Source organism: Nuphar pumila, chromosome 7 (genome assembly GCF_984573655.1).
Source record: "Nuphar pumila chromosome 7, dmNupPumi1.hap1.1, whole genome shotgun sequence".
NCBI classification, from domain to species: Eukaryota; Viridiplantae; Streptophyta; class Magnoliopsida; order Nymphaeales; family Nymphaeaceae; genus Nuphar; species Nuphar pumila.
Window position 1 is genome coordinate 36,105,643 of NC_143255.1, and position 24,464 is coordinate 36,130,106.

Sequence of the window (24,464 nt, forward strand, 5' to 3'; positions counted from 1 at the left end):
ATCTTAGTGACTCGATCAGAACTTTCCCATAAGAATCGTCTCATCATATATTCTAGTTGTTAATCACCTATTTCTAGAGTTGATAGCACATCATCCAATAAATAGGAATAGCAGCAATAGCCGAGTTAATAAGAACAACCCGTCCTGCCATTTGGAACACATTTGTTACATTACTGTTGATGATCCTATTACATTACTGTTGATGCACAATTGCTACATCTAATATACATTTTATATGCCTCACAATTCTATGGATCATATGCCTTAGATATTCTTAAGGAGTTGATTTCGATAGAGAATGATAAACTAGAGTGGTGGATCCTTGCCCAATTTCATGAGTAGTTCCTTTTTGTATACCAATATGCCCCCCACAAATCCAACGGGCATATGGAGTTGGGATTTGAGATCCAAGAACCGAAGTAAGAACACTTTTATATCGAGCTGATCTTGTCTCAAAATATAGCACGCTTAGTGGTGACTTTTTGCAATGTGATCACAATCAAAATGATTATATATATATATATATATATATATATATATATAGTGAGTGGTGGGTGCATGATCACTTTTGAACATGACAAAAACCAACTTCTGCTGAGTGCGTGATGGACGCTCAGCGGAAGGGTTTTGGTGCTAAGACTTTTAGTGGCGACAAAAGTCACCGCTAAAGGTCTCAGACTCGCTGCTAAAGGTATTGGACCTTTAGAGGTGACTTTTGTTGCCGCTAAAGGTGTTGTTGGCAGAACCATGTGCGAAGCATCCATCACACACACAATGAAGGTTCCGCACCAGTTTGTTTTGGTCATGTTCAAAAAGTGATCATGCAGCTAACACTCTTCCTCTATATATATATATATATATATATATATATATATATATATATATATATATATATATAGTGTGTGTGTGTGTGTGTGTGTGTGTTCATGATTGATGGTTAAATAGCACCCATATATCGCACCAAAGGGTTGGTGGTTAAGAGCAATACCAAGTTTAGTTAGAAGTCGCCCTAGATTAACCTAGCTGTGGAATTTCCAATAGCACAATAATCAAATTCGTGCTGGATCTTAACATAGTAAGTTGTTTCTTTGAGCTTCAAGCAATCAAATTGGTGCCAAGGTAGACAATGTCACCTCCACTTAGCCTCTATTTGAGACTTAGAGTCATTTAGAACCAAACCATAGGACCAGTTGTGTGTTAAAATACCACAAACTTTTTTCCTTGCCTTCTAATCGTTCCAAGCATTCTGGATGTGTTTACATGGTCAAAATAATAGGAATTAACCATTGATTGAATTGTATTTTTCAACATAAAAATACTGTGTTTTTTTTTTTAGGGTTGAAAATTCGATACAATGTACGTTAGTTATTCTTCAACTATTGGACAATCCAACATTTACATTGGAAAAACATGATAGTCAAAGAATATCAATTCTACTAATATGGTTCTTATCCTTAAGTTTAAAGGTGCTCAATCCCTTTCAGACTTTTGACTGATTACTTTATGTATTTTTTTTGTATAAGATTATTACTAAGGTTACGGTCAATTGTATGAAGGGTGTTTTGACAAGGACGATTTAATACAATCAAAGATATTTTCTTAAAGGAAAAGACATCTGAAATAGTATCATTTTGACTCGTGAAATGGATTTAATCGTGAAGATGCATGATCTTGCCTTATGCATTAAATTAATTTTTTTCAAGATGTATGATAAAGTAAGTTGAAATTAAATTTCATCCAACACGAGTTCCATCTCATAATGCAATGTGTGTCTAGCCTGTCTTTTTGTGTGCTGTTGAATGACACATTTGAGAAGCTTTACAGCTCCAGAAGCATTAGATAAAGGGACTCGATTTCCCCATACCTACTATTGATGATTATGGAATGCTTTTTAGACGCATAGCTATGGTCATGTGATGGTTTGTGGTGGGGTTGGATGATGGCCACGATAATAGGAACTGAAACATTGGTGAGTATTTTGCTATTGTTAGAAACTGTTTTCTTTTTCATAAAAAACACAGGATAATTTGGGTGACAGCCTTAGGTAGCTAACCCTAACTCCTAACTTTACACTTTAGTCCCCCACCTAACTCCTTCCTACTCAGCCGCAGCCGAGAGCCCGAGACCTCTCCTCTCCGCCTCGTTGCCATCACCGCACATGCACACACCACCACCCGTTTTGTGTTTCTAATTGTGTTATTCGGGTTAGACAGGTTATTCGGGTTACTTGGGTCGGTTATCGTGTCTATGTTATTGGGTCAAACCGTTTAATAAATGGGTCGTCGTTTCGTGTCGACCCGACCCATTTATTAAACGGGTTAATCGTGTCACGTCGGGTTACCCGTTTAATAAATGGGTCGTGTTCGTGTTTGCCACATCCGACCCGTTTAATAAACGGGTGGTGTTTGTGTTGAGGTATTCTGACCCGCCAACCCGTTAACCTGACCCACCAACTGGTCGACCCACCCGATTGCCACCCCTACTCGTACCATGGATGCACTAGTTGATTTGTTTGTTTCTTTACATGTAAAATTTAATTGTGTAATCAATTTGTTTTAATTTTATTATTTATTTAATTTTGATTTTTTGAATTTGTTCAAAATTAATATTTTCAGAGATTTTGCGGATGCAAACTCGCGAGAAACATTTCTTTTGAAAATCTCACGAGATTCATAGCCGAGAAATTGCCTTCATTGAAAATCCGATTCGTATCACCGTGACACGGCCTCTGTGTGGCGAGTCTCAGATGCAAAAGTGCCCGAATACGCTCAGCTCGAACCGAACCGGTCCAAGATCCGAGCTGCTTGGTTCTTAAAAGGTTAGGTACAAGGCCATCCATCCCGGAGTCCGGACCTTCCCAAACGGCCAAACACCTCTCTCTCTCTGTCTCTCCTTATGCCTATTTCCGGCAAGAGGGCAAGGTCGAGGTGGTGGTGGTGGTGAAAATAGAAGAAGAAGCTTCAAGGGTAGCAGAGTAAGTTTTTCTTCGCCATCGCGTTCTTACTATGTACGATGGAACTTGTTAAGGTTTTTCTTTTTGTGGCCGTTTTCTTTTGTGGGTCGTGGTTCTCTCCTCTCGTTTCAGTCGTTAATCGTGAATTCTTGCTTCTCTTTTTTTCGTTTCCGTGCTCGTACAGCTCCGAATTCGTCGATTTGCCTGTATTTTCCTCTTCTTTTTGGGGTTTGCTCTCAATTGTGTGGTGTTTTTTCATCTTTTTTTAGCGTCGTATTGCTCTTATCCTGAAACCCACGTCTTCTTTCGTTTTTGTATTTAAGTCTGCTTATTGAATGAACCTAATGCAAAGGAAAAAAAAAGCATACCCATGCTTGATATTTTGTTTTGGGAGAAACTTTTCTCCTTCCATTATGCTTCTATAGATGACAAAAATAATGCACTAGGTTTGGGGATGAACCTAATGCACCCTCTCTCTCCCTCCCTCGTACCGACTAAGAAGTAGGGGAGGAGGAGGAGGAGGAGGAGACCTGACGTACGCCCCTCTTTCTCTCTCTCTCTTCTCCTCGCCCCTTCTTCTTCCACCCTCTTTTCTTATTCTTTTTCTTTTCCTCCCATCTCCCCTCTTCTTCGTCTTCTTCTTTTCCTCCCCAGTCTCCCGTCTTCTTCTTATTTTCCTCTCGTCTCCCCTCTTCTTCTTCTTTTACTCCCCTGTCTCCCTCTTCTTCTTCTTCTTCCTTTTCTTCTTCTTTTCCTCCCCTGTCTCCCGTCTTCCTATTCATCTCCTTCTTCTTTTCCCGCTGAGTGAGAGAGGGTGAGAATGAGAAAGCATGTTTAGTTAGAATATACGTATGTATACATATATTTATGAATTTTGTTAGTATATAACTATATTCTGGATTTTTCTGCTCTTATGTATCTTGTTTCTCTGAATATGAGTTTTGGTAAAAGCAATCTTCCATTAAGGCTTGTTATGAATTTCGTGTTAGAATATGTCTATATTATGATTTTTTCTGTTTTTATATATCATGTTTCGGTAAAAGCATGAATACATGTTCTGTTAAGTCACTTAGTATATGGCTGTAGCGTGTTTTTTTTCTGTTTTTACATATCAATTTTCTCTAAGTGCATGTTTTGATAAAAACATAATTCTATTAAGATTGACATATGTGACTTCAGTTAAATGTGATGTTTTTAGTTATCATGAACATATCACATTTTAGTATGATTTGGATGTGAACTTAATGTTGCTCAGACTTAATTGTGTTTAAATTATTTAGCTTTTATTGACATTGATAGTTATATGTTTTGTTTATTCAATTGTTCTTAATTTTTTGAGTAGTGTTCGATGACATGCTATTTTTTGTCTATTGCTTATTGTTGATTGATTTTATGTTGCATACATGTTTGTTCTTAATTTTTGCAGTTCATTTTCATATTTTGTGTATTTTTTTATTTTTTTAATGGGGTTACTGCCCAGTTTGCCTACTCCCCAACTAGTATTTTAGGGGCTCACTGCCTAGGCATTGCCTACTGCTTTTAACTACTTAGGTTGGAAGTGGCTAACAATACACATGAAGTGTAGTCAAATGTCATAGCAGTGTGGATTGCTTAGGACATCCTTTTGATACAGCTTGCAGAGTGCCAAGGTGATGTGGCTACGTTAGGCAATGCACATGCACCTGGATCCTTATTTACTTTCGCAGTTTTATTAGTAGATTGAGACCTTGTTTAAGGTTATAGTTCCCAACAACTTAATCTGTTTTATTCATCTATGAGTGACATTGAACCACAATGGAAAGTATAGTTGATTGCTTCCAAAAGTTGGTTTTAACATTCTCAAACCTCAGAGAGCCTTGCACAAGCTAAAGCATGGTGATTCCCTAGGGGCCCATGGAGTTTTACGCTGCCCAACCAGAAACTAGAGCTGTATGCATTATATGGACAGAAAGCAAGCGACCAGGATCATTCAATACGACAGTATGAACATGATACCAAGGCAAACCCATGAAAATACCCCTTCATCAAAGACTATGCTATGCTATGGACCTCATTCAATGGATTATCTCGGTGCAAGGGTTCACATTTAATACGTGCCGCTGGTGATAGTAATAATGGAACAATTCCGTTCTGTTCGCAGGAACAAAGAGAATCTGATTTATTTTATACCCGATAAGTACCAATACACAATGGGGGGATTGGTCCCATTTTTTGTAAGTGAATCTCTTAGATACTTGTTAATCATTCGTAGGATCCTCTCTATCCGTAATAATTTTTCTGATAATGGTAACCCCACCTAACCTATAGTAATATAAATACATGTTCTACCGAGAGAGAATTTGTAACTTGCTATCCTCTTGACTAGTAGGCCCTGACTCACCCTCTGTGGAAAGACTGATTTATTCGGATCGACATGAGGGTCTAACTACATTGCATTGCCAGAATCCATGTTGTATATTTGAAACAGGTTGACCTCCTTGCTCTTGTTAGAAAATGATATTCCACCATTCAATCACAAGAAGATGAGTAGAGAGGGAGAGAGACGTCGATGGCTGCAGAAAACCCAATAAGGGTCTGCGGTATTGGCTTTCTATTAAGTATGTGCTGATACAACTATTAGGGTACGAAAATACCCATTACATAACAACATAAAATTACATTATGCCATTAATGATCTTGTGTTAAAATAAAATCGAGTTGGGTCTGGATCCTGAGATCCAAACCCAGTCGTGAATGACATCTTTTCACCCTCCCTCAAGTTGTACATGTTTTTGAACCATGAACAACTTGCCTTTTAACATCCGGAATCTATCTTTGATAAGCCCTTTTGTAAACAAGTCAACAACTTGATCAACAATCCGAACGAATTCTGGTTCAATTTCCTTCTCTTCGACCTTCTGTCGTACAAAATGTTAATCAATTTCAATATGCTTGGCACGACTGTGATAAATAGGATTAAATGACATGTTATGGCACTTTGATTATCACACAATAAAATACATTTAGAAATTGACTCTCCTACTTCTGTCAACAGGTGTCTGATCTATGTTACTTCGGCTGTAGCAGCTGCCATTGACCTATATTCAGCTTCTGTGCTCGACCTGGCTATGGCCTTTTGTTTCTTACTGCTCCATGAGACAAGATTTAAGCCAATGAAAACACAATATCCTGAGATATACCTATGCTCATTTGCATCTCCTGCCTAATCTGCATTTGTGTAAGTAAGAAGTTCATGCATGTGATGGTCATGCATAATCTTTCTGTACACAAGACCATCTCCAATAGTTTCCTTCAAATATCGAAGAATGCGTTTGACAGCTTCCCTATGCCCAATATGCGGTTGATGCATGAACTGAGATACCTGATTGACAGAATAGACAATATCAGACCGAGTGAAGGTAAGGTACTGAAGCATTCCTACTATCCTGCGATATCGTGTAGGGTCCTCATACAGATCTCCATCTTGGGAACTAAGTTTCTGATGAAGTACACTGGGTATGCTTAGGGGCTTGCAATCTGTCATACCTGCCTTGCTAAGAACATCAATGGTATACTTATGTTGGGTAAGTGTCATGCCTTCAATAGTCCTATCAACTTCTACTCCAAGAAAATATCGCAGTTTACCAAGATCCTTCATCTTGAATCTATGGTTCAAGAGTTCTTTAACCTGATCAATATGTTCATTAGAGTTACCTGTAATGATAATGTCATCAACATATATCAATAACAGGGTAACTATATCTTTACATTTGAATATGAAAAGAGAATGGTCAAGAACAGACCGACTAAAACCATATTTTTTCACTTTGAAATCACGCAAACATGAATTCTGATATTGCGTGGTTAGGTAAGATTGAATACTCATTTTTCTTCAGAACAATTTTTCTTTACTGCATAGTCTGTTTTTCTGCCTCGGGTCTGCAGATTATTATTAAATTAAAAAAAGAAGGAAAAGGCAGCCGAGTTCTCTGAAATTCAAATATCTGTTCTAAATTTTTATTTTGTTTGCTCTAAAGTAAATTCTCTTTCCGGTCTTTGAAACGATATGAACCAAGAGAGAAATACCTTAGAAGAAGACAAAGAGGCTTGACCGAATGCTCATGGGTGAACACGATCTTCAAGGATGGATTTCTTGCTCTGATACCATGTTAGAAAATGGTATTCCACCATTCAATCACAAGAAGATGAGTAGAGAGGGAGAGAGGCGTCAATGGTTGCAGAAAACCCAATAAGGGTCTGCGGTATTGGCTTTCCATTAAGTATGTGCTGATGCAACTATTAGGGTACGAAAATACCCATTACATAACAACATAAAATTACATTATGCCATATATGGGCATGTGTTAAAATAAAACCGAGTTGGGTCTAGATCCTGAGATCCAAACCTAGTCGTGAATGACATCTTTTCAGCTCTCTCATGTTACCATCCTCTTCCCGTTGAGCCCCCCTTTCTTCTCGGTTTAGAGACGTACGACAAAGCCATCGTGACTAGGTCTCTGATCTTGGGGGTGGTTTCTCCATGTAAATATAAAAAACCAGAGAGAGAGAGAGAGAGAGAGAGAGAGAGAGAGAGAGAGAGAGAGAGAGAGAGAGAGAGAGAGAGAGAGAGTTTCAAATAAGGTACCAAACATGCATCATAGAGTGTTTCAAATAAGGTATCAAACATGCAGACTTAAAACTTGGATATTTTTACAGGTTTGGAAGTGCAGCCAAATACTATCACTTTTTTCAAATTCAAATGTTTAAGGTTCCCAAAAACTAAAACAAATAAAACTGCAAAACCGAATATCTGGATTTGCATCCAGGCAGGTCCTAAGAGAATGTTTCGATAGACCCACTGGATTGATGGGCTATTGTGAAAAGAAGCTTTTAGAATTTTAGTTTCAGGTGTTTGGTTAAGAAAATGAGATTAACAAAATTCAGATGACTTCATAAATTTTGAAATACGAAAACTAAACATTTTTTTGAAACTAATTGATATTAAAAAATGCGAGCTCTCACTTTGTTTCCTAGTCAAGTGCTCTGTTATCCGTCCCTCTTGCTTTTGCACTTCTCTCCTAGCACTATCTTCAAGTTATCTGTGGCTATTTCATTGTGTCAAAAGTAGGTAAAACTGCCCCTCTCTGTACTGATCAATTACCCTGCTCATCCCTCCCCTCATTATTGCACTCCTTTCCTAGCACTATCTTTAAACTGTCACATAGGTGCGGCTGCGGATGCGGTGATGCGGCACTTTAAAAAAACTTGGGTGCGGGGGTGCTTGGAGGGTATATATATATATATATATAATTTTTAACAGTTTTAAGTTAACACTAAGTGTATGTGTGTGCATTTAGGGTTAACTGAATATACTTTTAGACAGAAATAAACCTCAGTGTGGTTGACTTCACCTGGCACGAAGGAAGCCGTGTCCAAGTGTCATGCGGGTGTGGTGTCCTGTTAGAAGAGTCCGTGTTACATAGTCTTTAAGTTATCTATGACCATTTCAATGTATCAAAAGTAGTCAAACCTCCCCCCGCTCTGCCCCCACCCTTCTCTCTCTCTCTCTTTGTTGGAAATATGTGGAGGAAGCCAATATAAAAGGGTTTAATGGAGGTGGTGTAGAAGGACTCTCTCTCCATTTCGTTTTCTAGTAACTATGGTGTACATAACACCATGGGTTCAAATGTAATTTTCAGTTCCATGAACCAACATGCCTATGAGAAATTTGAAGTTGTGTGTAGAAAATCTTTGTGCATAATGGTCGATTGATGACTCATGCTTTTTATATTATTCTAATTTTTAATAACTAAACACTTACTATTTCTCTTTCCCCGGGTGTAGCTCAGTGCAATACTCTCTCTCCCTCTCTCTTTCTTCCCTCATTTCCTTCATTTTCACCCATGTTTATCACAATCATTTTTCTTCTACATCAATCCTTTTTTTTCCTTTCCTCTTACTTCGTCCATTTATCTGTTGCATTTTTTTTGCTGTAGTTGGCAGTCTTCTTACTAGGTTTTCTTATCCTTTCTTTGAGTTGCATAGTTTTTTTTAAGTTCTTCAAAGAAAATTTTGTGTTCAAATTTGTGATTAAGCTAATGTTCATTTAAAGCTCCACTTGTTGATTTTTTTCCAGTTGGGAACTCATTATACCATGGAATTTAGTGTTTGTTGTAAATTGGATTTTTTTCCTCCCTTTAGGGAAGTGCGGATATGTCTATTTCAGAAGCTGATGGAGATGACTGCAATTTTACATGGGGTAAAAAAGGACGAGCTGGTCGCTATGCTGACCAACCTGCTCAGTTCTATGAGTCGTTCACTTATGATGGCATAGAGTATTTCCTCTATGATTCTGTATACCTGCACACAGCAGATGAACCTGAGCCTTATATTGGTAAGCTGTTGAAGATCTGGGAGTACGGGGATCCTAAAATGAGGAAAATTAAGGTCTTGTGGTTTTTCCGATCCATTGAAATTCTGAACTGGCTGGGGAATCATCAAGCACAGAAGAATGAATTGTTTTTGGCATCTGGTGAAGGTGCTGGCCTTATTGGCGTGAATCCTTTGGTAAAATGAAAATATTCTCATTTCTCTTATTTTCTGTTAGTTGCTCTGATGGTTTGTCAGTTCTATTGCTCGTTCTGTTTGTGGTTTGTCTTTCATAAAAAAAAAGATCAGGAATTGTGGTCAATGATACTTGAATTTATCTGGCGTATGACTTCCTGCTCCATTTCTTGAATTTTTCCTGAATAACTAATTTTAATTTGATTATTATGCAAAATTATAAGAAACCTTTAGAGCTTGCTAGAATGGACCCACTTATCTAGAGAAGTGAGATACTTAGCATTGTGAATCTTGAAGCTGTATCCAGCACATCCCTCTTAAAGTGTGTGCATTCAAGCATCCCTCAGATTGGCTTGTTAATCTTGAAGTTGCATTCTATAGCCAGTGAGCTTGTCATAATTGCTTTTCCTTCTAAATTAGGGTATTTCTCTGAGCTGCGAATTTGCTAAACATAATTAGCTGGTCGTTTTAAGTTATAGAATGAATGCTTGCATTGATTCATCATACTTTCCAATCATCATCATCAACAACGTCATCTTATTGTTATTTTTGTCATCGTGATATTTACTTAATAAGCATTGGGATGACTGCTCACCATTGAAAATTATCAGCAAAATATGTAGTGTCACAACAAATAAATAAACATTATATACTAATAAGCTCTTTTGAACATAGTAAGCCAATACTGCAAAATGTAAAGCATTTTCGTCATTAGAAGTGAATGAATGAAGAAAAAATATAGTTACTAAGAGCAGAAAATGGAGCGGGTTAAATATTAGCAATGAGTGCATGGAAACATAGCCCCCCCCCCCCCCCCTCCCCCCCCCCAAAAAGAAAAAGAAACATCTCCTAGGAGCATATAAGTTGTTCTTGATAAGACTAGGTATATAACTTACTTTTCCTAGTTTTTATATTGAAATTTATTTACATTAGTACAATGCATGCCTTTGCTTGTATGGATGTACATACTGTGAAAATGTCTTCAAAGAGACAAAGTGCATAAAAAGCACTAAGTGCTCAACGTATAATGTGTGCACAAGAACACTTTGAAATAAGTGTGCTCAAAGGCACAATAGATACAAGAGATCACCAATGCACAAAGGCATAAAAATAAAATGTTTATTGAATAGAAGGGAGCTTTGACTCAAAGCTTAAAGAATACAATGGGGTTTAGCCCCTATTTATAATACAAGACATGGAGACCTTGGAGGGGATCCATATAGATGTTGGAGGGGCCCAACGTCTATATGTGGGCTGTTAAATTATGTACATAATCATATAATTTAATATATATATTTTATATATATATATATATATATATGGTAATACATATACATATATTAATATATATGTATATGTATCTACTCAAATATATATATAAAATATATATTTCTATTTGTTTAGTCATAAGGGTAGTTTAGTCTTTTCCTCTATTTTTGCGCACATTCACTTTATGGATGTGATTGTAATTATTCTTATTTTTTCTTTTTGTTTTTTTTTCATTTCTTTTTGTATGTGTACCAAAAAGGTACCTTGGGGGGCCCACCAACATAGTCGTTGGGCCCTCTCCAACGGTCACATTTGTGACCGTTGGAGGGGCTCCAACGACTATGGGTGGAGACCCTCCAAGGCCCCTCTTGTGGTGTTATAAATAGGGGCTCTCCCCTTTGTATTTTCTCATGGCTTTGAGTCAAAGCCCAAGTTCTCAATAAATTGATTCCATTATTTTTTATGCCTTTGTGCATTTGTGAGTTATTTGTGGGTTGTGCTTTTTGTGCACAAGTGTTCTAAAGTGTTCTTATTGTGCTTTCGTGGTGGGTTCAATATCAAGAATATTAAGGTCTTGATATTAGTATCTTGTTGGAGATACTTTCACATGGTATCAAAGCCTCGTTGGAAGAAAGAAGATCGTGTATCTCGCCTCTTGTGAAGCACCTCGAAAATCGTGCCCTCAAGCTAGTGAAGTTTTTGGGTAAAGCATTTGCTCCGGGCAATATTTTAGAAGCAACTTTTGTCAAGGAAAGGTTGAAAATCCGTTGAGGTACGCTTTATTTTTCATCTTCTCCTCTCCATAATGGGTGAAAAAGACTCCCACTTCTCCCTTGGTTTTAAACTTAGTGGTTCAAACTACCATGTTTGGGCCGGCAACATGGAAGCCCATATCAAAGGGAAAGGTCTTTGGGGTTATGTTCAAGGTTCCATATCGGAACCCGAACCCAAGCTTTCTATTATAGAGAAAGGGGAAATCAAAATTCTTGAAGGAGAAGATAGACAAAAGGCCTTAGAAGAATATTCCAAAAGGCATGATGAGTGGGAAATGAAGAACTTCAAAATATTGTCTTGGATTTTTTCGTCCGTAGAAACCAAGATCAATGCCAACATCATCAAATTTAAAAGGGCCTCCGAAGCTTGGTTATACCTTGAAAAAATGTATACGTCAAGGGACTTGTCTCACAAATACTACCTCCAAAAGAAAGCCTTGACTCTTCAACAAAATGATTTATCTATTCGGGAATATTTTGCCGAATTATCATCTATTTGGGACGAGCTTGCCATGCTCGAACCAAAATGGAGCGGAGAAGCTATTGAGTTAAGGCACAAACAACTTGAGGAAGATCGTTTCTTCAACTTCTTAAATGGTCTTAGACCCAAATTTGAGCAAATTCGGTCCTCCCTTCTATCGGCTTTTACCTCCCCATCTATCGAAGATGTCATCACCAAGCTAAGTGGTGAGGAAACACGTATGGGGATTTGTAAAAATAACCCAAGCATTCTTGCTACACCTTCTCAAAATGACTATGAAGTGGTCAATGCCGTGTTAAGACCCGGTAATAATTTGAAGACCTACAAACCGCCCCATTTCAAAAATCAAGGGCAAAATGATCGATATGGCAAGAGAGATTATAGCAAATTAACTTGCCATTTTTGTAAAGAACCGGGACATATCAAACCCAATTGTCCCAAATGGAAGAAATTCCTCGCCGCGGCTTTAGCATCCCAATCGGAGGAACGGCCTTCAACATCAAATGAACCTCTTTCGCTTCATCAAATTATGGATGCTCTTCAACCTCTTCTCAAAGGAGGCACTTCTGGAGCCGCCATGTCATCTTCTTCCTCTCTTGGTAAGACATCTTGGCTACTTGATTCTGGTGCTTCGTTTCATATGACTCCAAGTCATTGTTTCCTTTCTAATTATTCTGAAAATCGCCTTCCATCTTTTGTCTCAACCGCGGATGGAACCCCTCTTGAAATTAAAGGAATGAGCAATTTTGAAAAACAAGACTTTTTTATCCCAAAAATTCGTCTTATTCCAAAACTAAACTTAAATTTACTTTCCGTTTCTCAACTCTCGGACTATGGTTGCGATATAAAGTTCTCTTCTAATAAATGTTGGATACAGGATCGCCAGTCCGGGAAATTGATTGGGGAAGGCTCTAGGAGAGGAGACCTCTACTATGTTGATTTTCTTAAAATTCCCAAGAATCAATTTTGTAATGTTGCTCAAAACAAAGATATTCATGTATGGCATAAGAGATTGGGTCATCCCAACATTGATAAAATCTCTTATTTGCCTTTTATTAAGCATCTTTGTAATGAAAATTTTGTTTGTAATGAATGTATTCTTGGAAAAATGAGAAGTCTTCCTTTTCCTCAAAGATCCATGTTTACAACAAAACCTTTTGAAATCGTTCACTCCGATGTATGGGGTCCAGCTCCGGTGATATCCAAGGGAGGCTTTTCTTACTATGTTATCTTTGTGGATGATTTCACTAGGTTTAGTTGAATATATTTTCTTAAACATAAATATGAAGTTTTTTCAACCTTTAAAACATTTCATATGATGGTTTTAAATCAATTCAATGGAAATTTTAAAATTTTTAGAACCGATTCGGGTGGCGAATACCTTTCCAATGAATTTAAAAGCTATCTTGAAAACTATGGAATTCTTCATCAAAGGTCTTGTCCCAAAACCCCCCAACAAAATGGGTTGGCTGAACGAAAACATAGGCATATTATTGAAACCACACGAACTTTGCTCATTTCTCAAAATGTACCGAAAAAACTTTGGGCGGAGGCCGCTCTTACTTCTGTCTATCTCATAAATATACTTCCATCTAAAAACTTGAACAAGATTTCTCCGTTTGAAAAATTATACGAAAAAGAACCTGATTATAGCAGGTTAATGGTTTTTGGATGTAAATGTTTTGTCCTTACTGATAAAAATGACAAACTCTCCCCTAAGGCCATTTCTTGTGCCTTTCTTGGTTACTCTGAAACTCATAAAGGTTTTCGCTGTTATGATGTTAAGAGTGATAAACTTTATGTTTCTAGAAATGTAAGCTTCTTGGAAAATGTTAGTGGTTTCGAAAAACTTGAAACTAATGATGAGAATATAGATTATTCTTTTCTGTTTGATTTATTAACTGAAGATGATGATACTAGCGATGATGAAACCAATCAAAATGATGAAACTCATACTGATCAACCCATTAATGAAGAACCACATAGAGATCCTATAACCTACTCTCATAGAGATAGGAGTACTTTTAGAAGTGCCCTCGAAAGATATGATAGTGAGTCTACCCCTTCAAGTGAAGGAAATCTTCGTAGGACCGAAAGATCAAGAAAACCCCCTTCTAGGTTCATCTCATATGAGTCTTTTTCACCAAAATATAGAGCCTGTCTAAGCGCCATTCACTCGTACATAGAACCTAGGGATTTTGAGGAAGCACGAAAATACCCAGAGTGGATAGTTGCTATGAATAATGAACTTGAAGCCCTAAAGAAAGCAAAAACCTGGGAGTTTCAAGACCTTCCTAAAGATAAGAAAGCAATAGGGTGTAGATGGGTGTTTAAAGTCAAAACTAAGTGTGATGGGTCTCTTGAGAGATATAAGGCCCGTTTAGTTGCAAAAGGGTATGGTCAAAAATATGGGATTGATTATGAGGAAACTTTTGCCCCCGTTGCTCGGATGGTCACCGTCCGATGTCTTATAACTGTTGCTTCAATAAACAAATGGAACATCTATCAGATGGATGTTAAGAATGCATTTTTAAACGGAGATCTAAACGAAGAAGTATATATGGATGTTCCTCCTGGAATGGAGTATCCTAAAGGGAAAGTGCTTCGTCTTCGGAAAGCACTGTATGGTTTAAAACAAGCTCTCAAAGCTTGGTATGATAGGTTTAACTCTGTGATGTTAGATAATGGTTTTTCATCATGCTTTACTGATACTGCTTTGTTTGTCAGAAAGTCTAATGCAGGGATTGTTATTCTGTTACTATATGTGGATGACATGCTTATTACTGGGAGTGATTCTAAAAGGATTAAAAGCATAAAGTCCATATTAAAGGATAAGTTTGAAATGTCTGATTTGGGTTTCTTAACTTATTTTCTGGGTATTGAGGTTGCATACTCTCATAGAGGGTACTTTTTGTCTCGAACTAAGCTTGCATCTGAGATTATTGACAGGTCAGGTATTACAGATGATAAAGTTTGTGAAACTCCTGCTATAGTAGGAGCAAAAATGAAGATTGATGATGGTGTTCCTCTCTCCGATCCTACTCCCTACAGGCAACTAGTAGGCTCGTTGATGTATCTAAGTATCACCAGACCAGATATCTCACATGTGGTGCATACGGCAAGCCAATTTCAGCATGCACCAACTTCTGTTCACATGGGTGCTATCTTGCGTGTCGTGAGATACCTAAAGCACACTATTAATAAGGAAGTTTTTTTGTCTTCCTGTTCTGAGTTAAAATTAATTGCTTATACTGACTCTGATTGGGGAGGTGACCCAAATAACCGTCACTCCACCACTGGTTTTTGTGTATTCTTAGGGGATTCATTGATCTCATGGAGATGCAAGAAGCAACAAAAGGTATCTCTATCATCAACTGAAGCTGAATATCGTGCCATGACGACTACTACCATGGAAATTGTTTGGATTCATCAGTTGCTGGAAGATATGGGAATCAAAATTGAAGGGCCTACCAAACTTTGCTGTGACAACAAAAGTGCGATTTATATTGCTAAAAATCACACTTTTCATGAGCGGACCAAACATATAGAGATGGACTGTCACTATGTTCGGGAGGCGTATCTCCAAGGAATCATTGACCTTCCATATGTCACGTCCGAGTATCAGTTGGCGGACTTCTTCACTAAAGCCTTGTGTGCTCCGCGCTTCAACTTCCTTCTTAGCAAACTCTCGGTCATCCTGCCCTAAGTTTGAGGGGGGGTGTTAAATTATGTACATAATCATATAATTTAATATATATATTATATATATATATATGGTAATACATATACATATATTAATATATATGTATATGTATCTACTCAAATATATATATAAAATATATATTTCTATTTGTTTACTCATAAGGGTAGTTTAGTCTTTTCCTCTATTTTTGCGCACATTCACTTTATGGATGTGATTGTAATTATTCTTATTTTTTCTTTTTGTTTTTTTTATTTCTTTTTGTATGTGTACCAAAAAGGTACCTTGGGGGGCCCACCAACATAGTCGTTGGGCCCTCTCCAACGGTCACATTTGTGACCGTTGGAGGGGCTCCAACGACTATGGGTGGAGACCCTCCAAGGCCCCTCTTGTGGTGCTATAAATAGGGGCTCTCCCCTTTGTATTTTCTCATGGCTTTGAGTCAAAGCCCAAGTTCTCAATAAATTGATTCCATTATTTTTTATGCCTTTGTGCATTTGTGAGTTATTTGTGGGTTGTGCTTTTTGTGCACAAGTGTTCTAAAGTGTTCTTATTGTGCTTTCGTGGTGGGTTCAATATCAAGAATATTAAGGTCTTGATATTAGTATCTTGTTGGAGATAGACAAAGTGCATAAAAAGCACTAAGTGCTCAACGTATAATGTGTGCACAAGAAGAACACTTTGAAATAAGTGTGCTCAAAGGCACAATAGATACAAGAGATCACCATTGCACAAAGGCATAAAAATAAAATGTTTATTGAATAGAAGGGAGCTTTGACTCAAAGCTTAAAGAATACAATGGGGTTTAGCCCCTATTTATAATACAAGACATGGAGACCTTGGAGGGGATCCATATAGATGTTGGAGGGGCCCAACGTCTATATGTGGGCCCCCCCCAAGGCTTGAAAGAAATGAAAAATAAAAAAGAAGAAAGAAGAAAAATAAAAGAAGAAAAAGTACAATCATATTCCAAGGAGAATATGCGTAAAAGGAAGAAATGATAGTTTTACCCTTAAAGGGTATTACAATCAGTGTTGTGAGAGGCGTACGCCTCAGTACCTGAAGCGTACGCTTCAGAGGCGAGGCGCACACTCAAGGTACTGAGGCGTTGCTGTGATGCGCCCCTCATCAACCTCCGACCAGTTGTGACCACCGACCACCGGAGTTGTTGTGCTGCAGCTGCTGCTCAGTCTTCTCCGACCACCGGACGACCGACATATCCCTCGCTTCCGTACCAGCTGGGCGGGTGGTCCTTCTCTTACTGCCTCCCCTCCCACCGCTTCACTTTCATTCCAGTTGTGAGAGGCGTACGCCTCAGTACCTGAGGCGTACGCCTCAGAGGCGAAGCGCAGGCTCAACGCCTCGCTTCGCCTCATCGCATTTAACAACCTTGATTACAATATATATATATATATATAATACATTTTAACATCCCCCCTCAAACTTACGGTGTGATGACCGAAAGTTTGCCAAGAAGAAAATTAAATCTAGGTGGACAAAGCACCTTAGTAAAAAAGTCAGCTAGTTGATATTCATATTCTGATGTCACATAAGGGAGATCAATGACTTTTTTCAAGTATTCTTCTCTAACATAGTGACAGTCCACCTCGATATGCTTCGTGCGCTCATGAAACGTGTTATTCTTGGCAATATATATTGCACTTTTGTTATCACAAAACAACTTTGTAGGTTCTAGAACACGAACCCTTATATCTTCCAACAATCGCCGAATCCACACAATTTCCATGGTTGCAGTTGCTATAGCTCAGTACTTAGCTTCAGTAGAAGATAGAGACACCTTTTGTTGTTTCTTGCATCTCCAAGAAACCAGTGATTCGCCTAAAAACACACAGAAACCAATGGTGGAGTGACAATTATTTGGGTCACCTCCCCAATCAGAGTCAATATACGCAATTAAGTTTAAATCAAAGAATAAAGACAGAAATACTCCCTTGTTTACAGTTCTTTTTACATATCTGATAATTCAAAGAATGACACCCATATGAATCGATGTAGGGGGCATGCTGAAATTGACTGGCAATACATACTGCATGATAAATATCTGGTCTGGTAATATTAAGATACATCAATGACCCAACAAGTTGCCTGTAAGGAGTAAGATCTTTTAAAGGAATCTCATCATCATTCTTCATTCTTATTCCTACTACTTAAGGAATTTTATCTGTAATGCCTAACTTGTCAATAATCTCACAAGCAAGTTTAGTTTGAGACAAAAAATAACGCCAGTGAGAATAAGCAACTTCAATGCCTAAAAAATATGTCAGAAAGCCTAAGTTCAACATTTCAAAATTTTCTGTCAATGCAGACTTGATATTCTTGATCCCTTTGGCATCATTACCTTTGATTAACATATTATCAACATATAATAACAAAATTATAATTCTTGCATCAGATTTCTTGACAAATAGAGCAGTATCAGTATAACATGGAATAAAACCATTTTCTGTCATTAAGTAGTTAAATTTATCATACCAAGCCTTGGGAGCTTGTTTTAAGCTATAAAGAGCTTTCCATAAGCGAAAAACTTTATCCTTAGACACATCCATACCCGGAGGAGCATCCATATAAACTTCTTCATTCAAATCTCCATTTAAGAATGCATTTTTAACATCCATTTGATATATGTTTCATTTTTTAATAGAGGCAATTGTAATTACACACCTAACAATAACAATCCGCGCAACGGGGGCGAATGTTTTATCGTAATCTATACTATATTCTTGAGTATATTCCTTGGCGACTAGACGAGCTTTATACCTTTCGAGTAACCCATCACTCTTAGTTTTAACCTTGAAAACCCATCTACATCCTATTGTTTTCTTTCCTTCAGGTAAATTTTGGAATTCGCAAGTTCTAACTTTTCTAAGTGCTTCAAGTTCATTATCCATTGCATTCCTCCATTCTATCAATTTTTTAGCTTCAAAATTTTTGGGTTCCACATATGAATGAATGACGCTAAGACATGCTCTATGTTTAGGTGAGAAGGATTCATACAATATAAATCTAGAAGGATTTCTCCTAGTTCTCTTGGTTCTACGAGGATTGTTTATTGAGGAAGACTCATTAGATTCACTATATTTTCAATTTCACTTCTAAAAATGCTTCTATCTCTATGTGTATATGTAATTGGTTCCCTAGATGTTTCTTCTTCGATAGAGTGTTCAAGAGACAGAAGACACCCACTCTCTTGAGTATCATTAGAGATATCAAATATCATTTCATCATCACTAGAAATATCCTCGTTTCTAGACAATAACTCAAACAAGAAGGATTAATCGACATTATCCTCATGGGGTTTATATTATTTAAAACCACTTAAGTTTTCTAAGAAGGTTACATTTCTAGATACATATAGCTTATCAATTTTAACATCATAACACCTAAATCCTTTTTGTGTTTTCGAATATCTAAGAAATGCACAATGAATGGCTTTCAGTGAAAGTTTATCATTTTTGTCAGTGAGAACAAAACATTTGCATCGAAAGATTCTTAGTTTATCATAATCAGGTTCTTTTTTATACAAGATTTCAAAAGGTGATATTTTATTCAAGTTCTTTGAAGGAAGGCAATTTATGAGATAGACGGATGTAAGAGCCGCCTTGGCCCAAAATCTTTTAGGAACTTTTTGAGAGATAAGTAAAGTCCTAGTGGTTTCAACTATATATCTATACTTTCTTTCGGTTAAGCCATTTTATTGAGGTGTTTTGGGACATGATTTTTGATGAATAATTCCATTAGTTTCAAGGTAGTTTTTAAAATAATTTGAGAGATATTCTCTTCCGGAATCGGTCCTAAGAATTTTCAATTTTTCATTAAATTGATTTTTTATCATGTGATATGTCTTAAATGTCAAAAAAACCTCATGTTTATGCTTGAGAAAGTATATTCAACAAAATCTATAATAATCATCAACAAAAATAACATAGTAAGAAAAACCTCCTTTAGATACAACGGGTGCCGGTTACCATTACATCCAAATGCGCAATTTTAAAAGGTTTGGTTGTAAACATAGTTCTTTGTCCAAAGGGTAAGCTTCTCATTTTTCCAAGAATGCAATCATTATAAATGGAGTTGTCTTTACATAGATCTTTAGCAAAATGAAAATAAGAAAGCTTGATAATATTGGGATGCCCAAGACGCTTATGCCAAACAATTATATCTTTATGTTGGGCAATGTTAAAAAAAGATTGTTTTGAAATTTGAAGAAATTCCATGTAATATAGATCTCCTTTCCTAGAGCCTTCCCCAATCAACTTCCCGGACCGATGATCCTGTATCCAACATTTATTTGATGAGAATTTGATATCACAACCATGGTTCGATAGTTGAGAAACAAAAAGCAAATTCAAATTTAACTTAGTAATGAATCTAACTTTAGGAATAAAAAAACCTTGTTTTTCAAAATTTTCGATTCCTTTAATTTCAAGAGAAGCATCATCCGCGGTTGAGACAAAAGAGGGAGATATGTTTTTTGTGTATTTGGAAAGGGTAAAAACATTTAGAGTCATATAAAAAGAGGCACCCGAATCTAAAAGCCAAGGAATCTTTTCGAGAGGAGAGAAAGTTGACATGGCGGCCCCAGAAACAGATCCCTTGAGAAGAGGTTGAAGAGCTTCTATGATTTGATTTAGAGAAAACATTCCATTGTTGGAGGTGGATGGATTCTCCTCTTTATGCGGTTAAAATGTTGTCAACATAGCCACCATTTTCTTCCATTTAGGACACACCGGTTTATTATGTCCCAGTTCTTTGCAAAAATGACATGATTTTACTATAGTTTCTTTCTTGGTACTCTCCATTTGAGCCACCATTTTCTCCTGCTCCTTGATTTTGATTTTGGAATTTATTGAAATAAGGGGGTTTATGTATCTTCACATTATTCCCCGGTCTAGAGACGACATAGGCTCCTTCGTTTTCATCTTTAGAAGGAACGACCAATACATTTTGATTGGTTTTGTTTATTCCCAATCTAGTTTTTTCTCCACTTAATTTAGTAAGAACATCTTCTAGAGGTGGAGATGTAAAAGAAGATAAAAATGAGGATCTAGTTTGCTCAAATTCAGGTGTAAGCCCATTCAAGAAATTGGAAAAATGATTCTCTTTCAATTGCTTATGCCTTAGTTTAATAGCTTCTCTGCTTCATTTGGGTTCAAGGAGTGTAAGTTCATCCCAAATGGATGTTAATTCGGCAAAGTACTCTCTAATGGACATTTTCCCTTGTTGAAGGGTCACTACCTTTTTTTGAAGATAATACTTATGAGATAAGTCTCTTGAGGTATACATTCTCTCAAGATAATCCCAAACTTGAAATGCCTTTTTAAATTTCAAAATATTGACATTTATCCTTGTTTCTACCGTAGAAAAAATTCGTGAAAGGATTTTGTAATTCTTCATTTTTCACTCTTCATGCTTCTTATTATATTCTTCAACTGCCTTCTCTCTTTCTTCCCCATCAAGAATCTTAATTTCACCTTTTTCAATAATAGTGATTTTTGGTTTAGGTTCGGGAATAGTGCCTTTGACATAGCCCCAAAGGTCTTTTCCCTTGATATGGGCTTCTATATTGCCGGCTCAAACATGATAGACCCATTGAGTTTAAATCCTATGAAAAAATGGAAATCTTTTTCCCCCATGAAAATGCCCTTATAAGAAAGAAATAGTCTTTAAAAATTTGAAATCTTACCACAATGGATCTTCTTTGAGCTTACTTGATGTATTGCTCTTTCCTTGAAAAGATTTGCTAGAGCTTTTTATGCCAAACAAATGAGAATGAAGAGTGAACACGTTCTTCGAGGTGACCACCGTGATGTCGCAATACTCGAGCTCTTCTTCTAGAAACCTTGCTCTGATACCATGTGAAAATGTCTTCAAAGAGACATAGTGCATAAAAAACATTAAGTGCTCAACGTAAAATGTGTGCACAAAGGAACAAGAACACATTGAAATAAGTGGGCTCAAAGGCACAATAGATTCAAGAGATCACCAATGCACAAAGGCATAAAAATAAAATGTTTATTGAATAGAAGGGAGCTTTGACTCAAAGCTTAAAGAATACAATGGGGTTTAGCCCCTATTTATAATACAAGACATGGCGATCTTGGAGGGGCTCCATATAGATGTTGGAGGAGCCCAACGTCTATATGTGGGCCCCCCAAGGCTTGAAAGAAATGAAAACTAAAAATAAAATAAAAAAGAAGAAAGAAGAAAAATAAAAGAAGAAAAAGTACAATCATATTCCAAGGACAATATGCGTTAAAGAAAGAAATGTCAGTTTTACCCTTAAAGGGTATTATATATATATATATCTAGAATACATTTTAACACATACAGGGTTATGTAAATCCTAAGTATATCTTTAGAAAAGGTATGATTGTGAGCTGGTTGAGGTTTTTATTTTTGTCATTTTAGGTGTAAAACTTTTTCGGAAAATGTATAAAACAAAGTGCTCATATTAACTATATAACTAATGGGAGCATGCTCCCATCTGGTAGGAGGAAGCACATTTTAGTTAGAAGCATTTTGAAGCATGAATCATGTTTAAAGTTTCTAGAAAAACTTAAATGTGGCCAAGATTAAATGAGGGCAACTACTACTTTTGTACTTATGTCATTCTTGCCCTTTTTCCCTTTGATCAACCAGATGGTTGAAAATCAAAGAAAGCCTTCTAGGTGGAGTATTGCAAGGTGGCACCCGCTGGCAGGGGAGTTGCATTTTTGTCACTTTTTTTTTTGTTCTGTGGAAAACTGTGGAGGCACCCAAAGGAAGGAAGGCTTGTTACTTGGTCTGAGTTTGGATGAGGGTTTGGAAGGTTGTATGGTTAAATGCGTGTCTGGGTATTGGCCCAACAACTAGGCATTGGATGCGCGTGGTTTTGTATTTAGAAAGAAATCTATGTTAACGAAATTTAGAATCATTATTTAGCAATTTTTTTGTGAAATTTTGTAATTTTTGTTAACATTAATTTTTTTAATAAATTAGTGTATTTACTTGGCATTGCCTAGTGCTTCTGGCTACATAAGTTGAAGGTAAAATGATTTGGAGCAAATTCTTTCATACTAGATTATTGTCACAAAGTGGCATGAAATCCGAGACACATATAAAATAGAGAAAAGTAACAATCTCATAGAAAATAGGTGAAATCCAAATGCGTTGGTTAAAAATAACAAAACATACAGTCAAGAAGAACAAGAAATAAAAAAAAATATTTTATTAATGAGAAATATCCACAAAATATATTGAGGAAACCTTACTACCACACTTCGTGCACATGCACTATTTATATAGATAAGGGACTAGCTAATGGCTAGGTTGGGGAGGGTGTCCAATGGCTAGTTGGACCTCTTCCAAGTATCCGCTAGGCATAGGCCAATGGCTAGTTTGGTCAACCAAAATTGCCGAAAACACAAAAAAAAATATTACAACATAAAAATACAAAATAGTCATTTTAATAATGACTAAAAAGAAATAAAAATACCTATTTTTATCTTGCAAGTATACATTATGTATACTTAATCTAAAACCATATAAACCAAAAGTCAAAATACATAAGTACACCTACAGTATACCTATGTCACACGGACTCTTCTAACAGGGCACCGCACCTGCGTCGCACCCGCACCCCACACCCAGGCGGGTGCAACACTTGGACACAACTTCCTTTGTGTTAGGTGAAGTGAACCACACTGAGATCCATTTCTATCCAAAAGTAGATTCAGTTAACCCTAATCAAGTACATTTTTATCTATATTATATATATAAACATACACAATGTTAACTTAAAACTGTTATATATATATATATATACCCTCCCCGCACCCAAGTTTTTTTAAAGTGCCGCACCCGCACCTGCATCCTCACCCGCACCTATGTGACATAGCAGTATTCTTTAAATACAAGAAGAAATAAAAATGACATACAAGAAACAAGAAAAATACCTAAGTACCCCTTGGTATATTTAGGCTCTGTTTGGATTGGTTTTTATTTATTGTTTACTTGCGTAAGTTAAAACACATTTTATAAAGAACTTGCCTTTATTTTTAATTAAGTGAATGTTTGGATCACAGTTGATTTAAAGTGGTGAAGAAGTGGTGGTGGTGATAAAGTGGTGATGATGGTGGTGGTGGTGACGGTGATGGTTGTAAAGAGTGGTGGTGGTGGTGGTGATAAAGTGGTGATGATGGTGGTGGTGGTGACGGTGATGGTTGTAAAGAGTGGTGGTGGTGGTGGTGGTGGTGGTGGTGAGGAGGAGGAAGTGGTGGTTGTGGTGATGATGGAAGAAAATAAATAGTTGTGAAAAAAGTAGGTCCTCCCCTATTTTTGAAAAGGAGGATGTTTTCTTATCAAATTTGTAAAAACTCTTTAACAAAAAGTAAAAGATGGGGGGGGGGGTTAGTAAATCAATCCATATATCTTAACAATTATGTCGTGGATTCGTGCACCCATCCACCCAATTCTCTCTCTCCCTCTCTTTTCACATGCTTAGGTGCATGCACCAAAAGCACAATATAATGCTTAGTATTGTATCTTGAGTAAGAAACATGATTTATTACATTAACTCAAAATAGCCAAACTAACATAGGAAGGAAAAATCTAACTCTTTCCTTAAAGTGGAGCCAAGGTTAGTGGGAAGATTTTTCTCTCCCTTTCTTTTCTTTTTCATATGATTACATTCCTAAAATTGCACATAAAATCCCTGTTAGAATCATATGATAAAAAGGTTTCATA

General features: G+C 36.9%; 1 protein-coding gene across 4 annotated transcripts in view; it reads left to right on the top strand.

The window, feature by feature from the left end:
- Positions 1-2,839: 2,839 nt before the first annotated feature.
- The window catches only part of LOC149831912 (protein ANTI-SILENCING 1-like), a 135,222-nt gene continuing 113,597 nt past the window's right edge, over positions 2,840-24,464 (top strand). For all 4 annotated transcript variants that reach the window (XM_090014216.1, XM_090014217.1, XM_090014219.1 and 1 more), the window contains exons 1-2: positions 2,840-2,974; positions 9,134-9,499. In XM_090014216.1, the coding sequence (XP_089870342.1) occupies positions 9,146-9,499 (354 nt within the window). In that variant the 5' untranslated portion in view covers positions 2,840-2,974; positions 9,134-9,145. The remainder of the gene's footprint in view (positions 2,975-9,133; positions 9,500-24,464) is intronic.